General features: G+C 40.3%; 1 protein-coding gene across 1 annotated transcript in view; it reads right to left on the bottom strand.

Moving 5' to 3' along the window:
- LAMB3 (laminin subunit beta 3) overlaps positions 1-8,937 on the bottom strand; it is a 68,844-nt gene that overhangs the window by 18,334 nt on the left and 41,573 nt on the right. The window contains exons 7-10 of the mRNA XM_044674954.1: positions 8,533-8,721; positions 7,450-7,605; positions 6,250-6,446; positions 2,337-2,448 (exon numbers count right to left, since the gene is read on the bottom strand). Of these exons, the coding sequence (XP_044530889.1) occupies positions 2,337-2,448; positions 6,250-6,446; positions 7,450-7,605; positions 8,533-8,721 (654 nt within the window). The remainder of the gene's footprint in view (positions 1-2,336; positions 2,449-6,249; positions 6,447-7,449; positions 7,606-8,532; positions 8,722-8,937) is intronic.

Genomic DNA, 8,937 nt, shown 5'->3' on the forward strand with positions numbered 1-8,937 from the left:
CTCAGTTTCTCTATTTGTAAAATGAGATTAACATTATGCATCATGTCTACACACAGGAATCAAATTGATTATATATAAATATTTAGATATGTATGATATATTATAATATTTAAATAAACATAAATTATATAAATTATATATGTTTATATATAATGATGTAAATTTATTTATATTTATATATTAATATATTATATATTTAGATATATTTATTTATATTTTATTTTATTTATTTATATTTATTTATGTGTCATCTACTGGATTTTTTTTGGATTAGACCTGTAAATTCATTGACATAAACAACTCCCACTGAGGAAATTCCTTCTACCAATGCAAATAGGTACCTTCTCTGCACTTATATCTTAGTTGCTTTGAACACTGAGAAGTTAAGGGACTTAGAAAGGTATAATATATATATATACATATGTATGTATGTATGTATATGTGTACATATATATGTATGTCTACATATATACTATATATACTATGTATACATATAGTATATATCAATGGTAGACCTTGAACTCAGGTCTTCTGACCCCATGGCTGACTGGCTCTCTATCCGCTCATCTCATAGGGCTATTGTAAGGGAAAGACTTTGTAATCCCTAAAAGTTCTCTATATTAGTACAGGAAGAAAGAGCTATGGATTTGGAGTAAGAAGATCAAAATTCAAATCCTGGATCTGCTCCTTTTTGAGTGACTTTGGACCCCAGTTTCTTCACCTATAGAATAAGGGGGTTGGGTTTTTACATGTAACTTGGAAAAAATATAATAGTATTAAAAAATAAAGATATTGACCTAGGACACGATAATATCTAACATTTGTATATCATTTTAAAATTTGCAAAGTGCTTTCTACATATTATTTCATTAGCTCTTATAACAACCCCTTAAAATAGATGCTAATATTATCCCCATTTTATAGATGAGGAATTTGGGTTAGAAAACCTGATTGGGTTAGTTATGGTCAGATAGCATCTAAGTCCTTAGATGCTCTAACTCTATGATCTTGTTTTGGGGAATTCTTGTTTCTTTTCTTTCCAATGAAGGAAAAATATCCTCCTCTCTCCCTGACAAAAACAATGGAGATGAACTCAGGAGATTCCATTTCTCTGTGGAAAAGATAAAGAAATGTAACACATTCAAAGTACTGGGACACATCTGGGACATTTGCTGAAAAGCCAGCAGGGAATTGACTTTTAGGGCAGCTGAACAGATGGGAGATCATTCATTCTAATGATCTTATGCATTCACTAGGCCTGCTGAAGTTTATTTGCCAGTTACAGTAAATGAACACAACCTCAAATACCAACCAAAAGAGGTGGCCAACACCTATTACATAAACTTATCCATGCATGATCCTTGACACACACACACACACACACTGCCCTCACACTCCATCATGCACTTCACCCTCACCTCATCCACCTCCGAATTCCTCATTCTTTCAAAGCACAGCTCAAGCATCACTTGCTGTGTGAGGACGTTCTTCTAGTTTCTAGCATCTTCCCCCTTGAAAATTGTTGGTTGTTGAGTTGTTTTTTTGTGACCTCATTAGGGGTTTTCTTAGCAAAGACAGTAAAATGGCTTGCTATTTCCTTTTCTGGCTCATTTTACAGATGAGGAAACTGAGGCAAACAGGCTTAAATGACTTGCCTGTCAGAGTCACACAGCTAGTCAGTGTCTGGGGTCAGATTTGAACTTAGATCTTCTTAACTACAAGCTCATCATTCTATCCCTTGTGCCACCTGCCTGCCCCCAAATTACCTGGACTATTTTTGTATAAATTTTGTGCTTGCATATTATATAGGTACATGCTGTCTATCCTAATAAAATGTCAGCTTCTTAAGGGCAGGTCCTGTTCACTTTTATCTCTGTATCCCCAGCCCCTAGCACGGTGAAACATAGAATAGATATTATTGGATTTGGCACATAACAGATGCACAATCAAAAAATGTCTCTCGGCTGACTGATAAATACCTGCTCAAAGACATATTTGCAAACAGTCTTGCATCCATGTTCATACAGACACAATAATAGTAACTGGCATTTATATAGCATTTTGTAGTTTGCAAAGTACTTCACATAGATTACGTCTCAGCAACCATGTGAAATAGGTACCATTATTTTCACTTCATAGATGAGGAAATTAAGACTCACTTAGACTAAGTGACTTGTTCATGCTTAGACAACTAGTAAGGAGCAAAGGAAGAATTGGAACTTTGGTCTTCCTGATTCTAATTCCAACACTCTCTATCCACTCTACTAACCTGCCTCTTGTGCTCATGGACACACACACTCATTCCCTGGTCACATTCACCTCTGGAGAGAACATACCTCGACATTCTGTACCAGTATCTCCATAGGTCCGATCAGGACACAGACGGATGGATGCAGAACTGCATGTTGGGCCATCAAATCCTTCCCGGCATGGACACTGACCTGTGAACTATGCCAAGAGGAGAGTGACATCAGGAGGTGCCATCACCGTCTTGTACTCTTTCCCTGAGAGGGAGGTCTATAAATGCCACGGGCTCAGTGAAAGGTTAAGTTGGAAACCAACTTCTGCTTTAGACTTGAAGCTCCAAGCTAAGATACACATTTCTCTGTGTTTGCCCCCATATAACAAAGCAGGACACTGAAGAAAGTATGGCGAGTCTGGACTTTGCCACAGGTTAGACTCCTTCAAGAGGAGATTCTGTGGTATTGTCCTAACAAGTATGAGATGGTGGGAGAATCTAAGAAAGAAATCAGGAAAGAATACTGACATGAGAAGCATAAGACTTAAATTCCAATCTTATCTTGTATCTAATTATTATATTTCATATTATATTTCCATATAATATAAATGTTTTATATAGTTATGTGATAATTACAATCTAATTATTTCTTATTTTATTTTAGCATCCTAATTCTAATCTTTTCTCTATATTTAACTAGTTCTGTAGCCCCAAACAGGTCATTTACAGTCCTTAAGTCTCAATTTCCTTATGTGTTGAATAAAGGGATGAAACTAGTTGACCTCACACACCCCCCAAGCCCTGACTTAGGTCTCAACTTCCTCATTTGTTGCATAAGGGATGAAAGTAGCTGACCTCAAAGAACCCCCCAAGTCCTGACATTCATATTATTCTATCACTCTAGCCTCTAAGAAAATGAAAAGTTCTATGAAGTTTTGATGTGAACTGTATGTTGACTTTAATTGTTCTCTTTTTGTTTTTTAAGCAACATCTGGATAGGTTTAGAATATCCATGTATTTCTTATCATTATCCCAAAAGAAAGTTTACTCTCTCTTGAGCTCCAGTCCCAACTCATTAACTGCCTTTTAGACATTCTGGATGTCCCAGAAGCCATCGCAAACTCAGTATGACCAAAATTGAATGAACTATCTTTTCTCCCAAACCCTCTCGTTTTCCCAGCTTTTCAATTTCAGACACCACCATTTTTCCAGTAACCAGGTTCACGATTCTAGAGTTATTTTCCACTTATCACTCTCCCTTACTTGAATGTGGTTGATTCTCAAATATTACTGTATCTATCACCATATTTCTTGAGTCTATCCTCTTCTCACTACTCATAGTCACACCTTAGTGAAAGCTCTCATCACCATTCTCCTGCACTACTGCATTGGCCTGCCATGTGCCCTTCCCCAAGTCTCTCTCTCTCTCTCTCTCTCTCTCTCTCTCTCTCTCTCTCTCTCTCCCTCCCTCCCTCCCTCTCCCTCTCCTCTCTATTCCAAAACAATCTTTAAATCATTATCAAAGTGATTTTTCCTTCAGCACAGGTTTGATCATGCCATTCCTCTACTCAAATTCCAGTGGTTCCCTATTGCCTCTAGAATGAAAAATAACCTGTTTCGCTTTTAAAGGTCTTCACAACCTGGCACCACTTCATTATACATTCCTCCTCTTTCCAAAATCTTTGGTAGAGCCAAACTGTCCTCCTTGCTCTGCCTCACATCTGTCACTCTGTCTCTTACCTCTGTGTCTTTGCACTAACAATTCTCTATGATGACAATGTGCTCTCACTACTTTTCCTTCTTGTGGAATCCCTTACTTTCTTCAAGATTCAGTTCAAGCACTGTCTTTTATTCCCTCCTATTGCTAGTGCCCCTTGTCTCTAAGCCACTTTGGGTTTATCTTATATTTATTCTGTGTGTACTTATAAATGTACATATTGTCTCCCTTAGTAGTCTACAAGCTCCTTGAGAGCAGGGACGGTTTAATTTTTGTCTTTGTGTCTCTAGCACCTGTCAGGTAATAGACACCTAATAAATAAATAAATGATGAATAAAGGTTGATTGATTAGATAGAAATTCTCTTTTTGTTTTTTAGATAACATCTGTATAGCTCTAGAATATCCATGTTTTTCTTATTATCCAGAAAGTTCACTCTCTCCTGAGCTCCAGTTTCAAATCACTAACTGCCTTTTAAACATTTCAAACTGATGTTTCAGAAGCCATCTTCTGATTGATTGATCAGGTTGATGGATTAGAAATTAGATTGATAGATAGATAGAAATTAAATAGAAATGTCCTAAATTCTGATATGTAATTTAGGAGGCTTCTTGATGGACAGAGAGTAGACTTGACATAATAGAATGGACCAATGAGTTTGATTTGGGGGTATAATCCCTACTGCCCTAGGAGTCGTTTTGGGGTAGGTTTCATCCTTTTTCATCCTTTTTAGAAATCACAAGTTGGTTCCCTCACTATAAGAATTCCATAACCAAGCTTGGTCTAGGAAAAGGGATAGCAATTAGGAAAAGGGACAGCAATTGGAAATTAAGTATCTTCCATTCTGTGGCTAAGGTAGTTTACTTTTTCCCCACACTTCTAATTCCTATGTCTAAGTATATTGTTTAGGAATTTCTGTATTCTATTTTCCTTTCAAATAAGCCCTAGAAAACCTATTCATGTATTGAATATATGCAGGACATGAGGAAGAATGAAAAGAGATGGTGAGTAAGAACCTGATTTGGGTATCCAGTTATGGTGGCAGGAGAAAAGAGAGAGTAATTAGGAGTTGGCTAGAGCAGATCACTTAACTCAGGGATACAAGTCAGTTCGGGAATTAAGAAGGCTTTCAAAGGACTTGGTGCTTTACAACATATTTGTGATCAGGGAACATTTAATAAGCTTTAAAGAAGAAAACTTTAAAACTAAATACAGAAGACAGCTAGGTGACTCAGTGGATTGTGAGCTTAACCTGGTGATAGGTACTAGGTTCAAATATGGCCTTAAACACTTCCTAGTTATGTGACTCTGGGCAAATCACTTAACCCCTGTTGCCTAGCCCTTACTATTATATTGCCTTGAAACAAATACATGGTATTGATTCTAAGATGGAAGGTAAGGGTTTTATTTTAATTAAAAACATTTAAATACAAAGATCTCCTGGACTATTCCAAAGATGAGTTAAGAAACTGGAATTCTTCTGACCCAAGAGGACCCCAAATTTAGAACTAGAAAAGGCATTAGAGAATTAATCTCAGTTTTTCAGAAGAGGAAACTGGGGTCCAAAGAGGTTAATTCCTCATCATCTGCATTATTTTGTTCACTATTTTGTGTATGTTTATCCTTATTCACTCTATATTTATACTATATGGATAATGGGTAGGCTCCTTGTGAGTAGGGATTGTTTCCTTCTGGTTCTAGGCTGCCTCAGCACCTAGAACAGTGCCTGGCACCTTGTTGTTGTTGTTCAGACATTTTCAGTCCTGGCTGACTCTTCGTGACCCGACTTGGGGTTTTTCTTGACAAAGACATCAGAGTGACTTACCATTTCCTTCTCCAGCTCATTTTATAGATGAAGAAATTGAGGCAAATAGGATTGTGACTTTCCCAGTTTCTCACAACTCATAAGTGTCTGAGGCTGGATTTGAACTTAGGAAGATGAGTCTTCCTGGCCCCAAACATGGCACTCTATCTACTGTGACACCTAATTGCCTGACTGACACCTAGTAGGCAAATACTTGTGGATTAATTGATTAAGTGACTTGCCCAAGGCCACAGAGAACTGAGATTGCAACCCTAGGTCCCCTGATTCCTTTTGATTGTGTCTCCCTAGAAAAGCTGGCCACGATCAAGCAAAGATTTAGGCAAAGCACTGCATACTTTATACCTCAATGGGGAGGTGACTCTTCCAAAGAGACCCCTATCCCTTGCTGCTCCATCTCCCCTTCTCCACTGAGCATACCCAGAATGCCCAGCTGTACCCCCATCCCGCTGGGTTCCTTTCACCTCCTTACCTGGTTACACTGGGGGCTGTAGGAGTTGTGAGGGTCACAGTTACATGGCTCACAGCCCCGGCCACTGGCCACCTTCCAGTAATGTGGAGCACATTGATCACACTTTGGACCCACCACATTGGGCAAGCAGAGGCAGCGCCCCGTCTCCTCATCACAGGGCATGTCTCTCCGAGATCCCAGGATGCTACAGTCACAGCCTGTAGGAGAGACAAGAGGTGGGATTTGTGCCTGGAATCCCAACCCTAGGGACCCCTGGGCTGATGGAGACTCCCCCAAAGTCTCCACAGAGATCCACCAATCATCCCCAGACAGAAAATGCATTGTGGGTGCCAGGGATGAGCTAATCACAGATTGCTCTCATGCCACTCCCTAAACCTTGACTTCTCTAGCCAGTCCTGCTCTGACCCACTCCAGCAGTCCCTTTTTTCTCACCGCTCCCTTATCTTTACAAAGAAGCTTAAGCCTGTGCTGCCACCTGCCGGAATCAAGTGACACCACCTCTCGGTTTTTTGTTTTTATTTTATAAAATAAAAGTTTTCTGGTTTCATAGGGAGGGGATGGGGAAGTAGGGGAGCAAAAAGTTAAGGGATTGGAGGGTAACAGGACCCTGGGAGGGCAAGAATTCTAAATGCTGGAAAGCTATGGAATGGGAGCCCCGATTTTTCAGTCTGTTCTCTCCTAAAATCTACTGAATAGGATTGGAGTAGGTAAATAATGGGAGGAGAGGGAGTGGAAAGGGAACAGGAGAAGAAAGAGGAGAGGGAGGAGATAAAGGAAGAAGAGGTGAAAGTGAAGGAAGAAGAGAGGGAGGAGGAGGAGAAGAAGAGGGAGGAGGAAGAAGACAAGAAAGAGGAGGAGGAGAAAGGGGAAGGAGGAGGAGGAAGAAGAAAAGGAAGATGCAGAACAAGAACGAACAAAAATTAACATTTATATTACTATGTGCCAGGTGCTAAACACATTACAATGATTATCTCATTTGATCCTCACAACAACCCAGGAGATAGCTACGGTTATTATCTTCATTTTGCAGTTGAGGAAACCGAGGCAAACAGAGGTTGAGTGACTTGCCCAAGGTCACACATTAAGTACTAAATCTAAGGCTATTTCTCACTGTGCCCCCTAGCTAGGAGGTCCCTCTACCCCAGACCTAACCACCTCCTCCCACATGCCTGATGAGACACGTCCTAGATCCCAACTTACGACTACAGCCCTGTGGGTTGGCATGGGTGAGTCCAGTGAAGCCAGGTTTGCACAGATCACAGCGTTCCCCTTGCACATTCTCTTTGCACACACACTGTCCAGTCAGTGGGTCACAGGGGGCCCCAGGCACTGCCCCATCTGGATCACACTCACAAGCTGGGAAGAAGCAATATCCATAGTCAGACTGAGGCAGAGAAAGAGAAAGTAGACCCCTGCCCCAAACCTCCCTTCTAAAGCTACCACTTTCTTCCAGACCCCACTGAAAGTGATCCTTCCTCCAAAAAAAGAAGCAAAAAGAAACAGAAAACCTTTGAAAGATCCAGATACTTAGAAAGAAAAGCAAACTGCAAATTTGTGTACACTCCTCTGTTCCACTGTGTGTGTGTGTGTGTGTGTGTGTGTGTGTGTGTGTGTGTGTGTGTGTGTGTGAAAATGCCCATTTTATCTGGTGTTGGTTAGGTTCAGAATTTTTAGAAGCCAAATTACCCTTCAAGAAGTCATCACTTGCTATATAGAAGTTATCCCTTCGTGGGGGCTCTTTTGGCAATAATACTCTATTTATACTAATATGGAATCCCTAGAAACTTTTTACACGTGGTTTTTTAAGTCATTCTTATGAGTCCCTGTTTTTACTCACCCATTAGACTGAGAATTCTCAAGGGGGAGGGAATCATTACAGCACTAAGCAAATACATACTGAATTAATAAAAATAATAATAATAGCTAAATTATAGAGTCCTTTAAGGTTTACAAAGTACTTTTACAAATGATATCCCATTTGATACAACACTATTTTTCTGATGAGAAAGCTGAGGTTAAATGACTTGCCCAGGATCATACAGCTAGTAAATGTCTGAATCAGGATTCAAATTCTAGTCTTCTTGACTACAAGTCCAACAGTCTACCCACTGCACAATTAGCTGAAGCTATTATTAGACAGAGGAAGAGATCGCACAACTCAGTACCCTTGTCCTAGGGACCTGAAGCCTTTCTTTGTGCCCAAGGGAAGCAGACCCAATATGAAGACCCCAGTTCCTTCCTCAATGGAAAGAGAGAAGTAGGAAGAACCGAGCAGTCACTTACGAATGCAGGTCTCCTGGATGGGAACACCTGGGCGCCTGTTCCGAAAGTAGTGCAGCTGACACCGCTCGCAGTTCTTCCCTTCGGTGTGGTCCCTGCAGTTGTCACAGACACCCCCACTCACCCCCTGGCTGGCAGCAAATACAGCTGGGTCAAAGTGGCATGTCTCTGAATGCCCATTACAGTCACACCCTGGAACAGGGAAAGAGATGTGAGCAGATCAGAATCTGAAGACTTTGAAGAGACAGGAAAAGCACTAGAGAATGATTTGAAGGTTCCTTGGTGATATAAGGGTGGACTATTTGACCTCTCAGTTCTGGTCTAACAGTGGTCAAGAGGCAGAAAAGGAAGGAAGGAAGAAAGGAAGGAAGGAAGGAAGGAAGGAAGGAAGGAAGGAAGGAAGGAAGG

Source organism: Gracilinanus agilis, chromosome 4, assembly GCF_016433145.1.
Source record: "Gracilinanus agilis isolate LMUSP501 chromosome 4, AgileGrace, whole genome shotgun sequence".
Taxonomy (NCBI): domain Eukaryota; kingdom Metazoa; phylum Chordata; class Mammalia; order Didelphimorphia; family Didelphidae; genus Gracilinanus; species Gracilinanus agilis.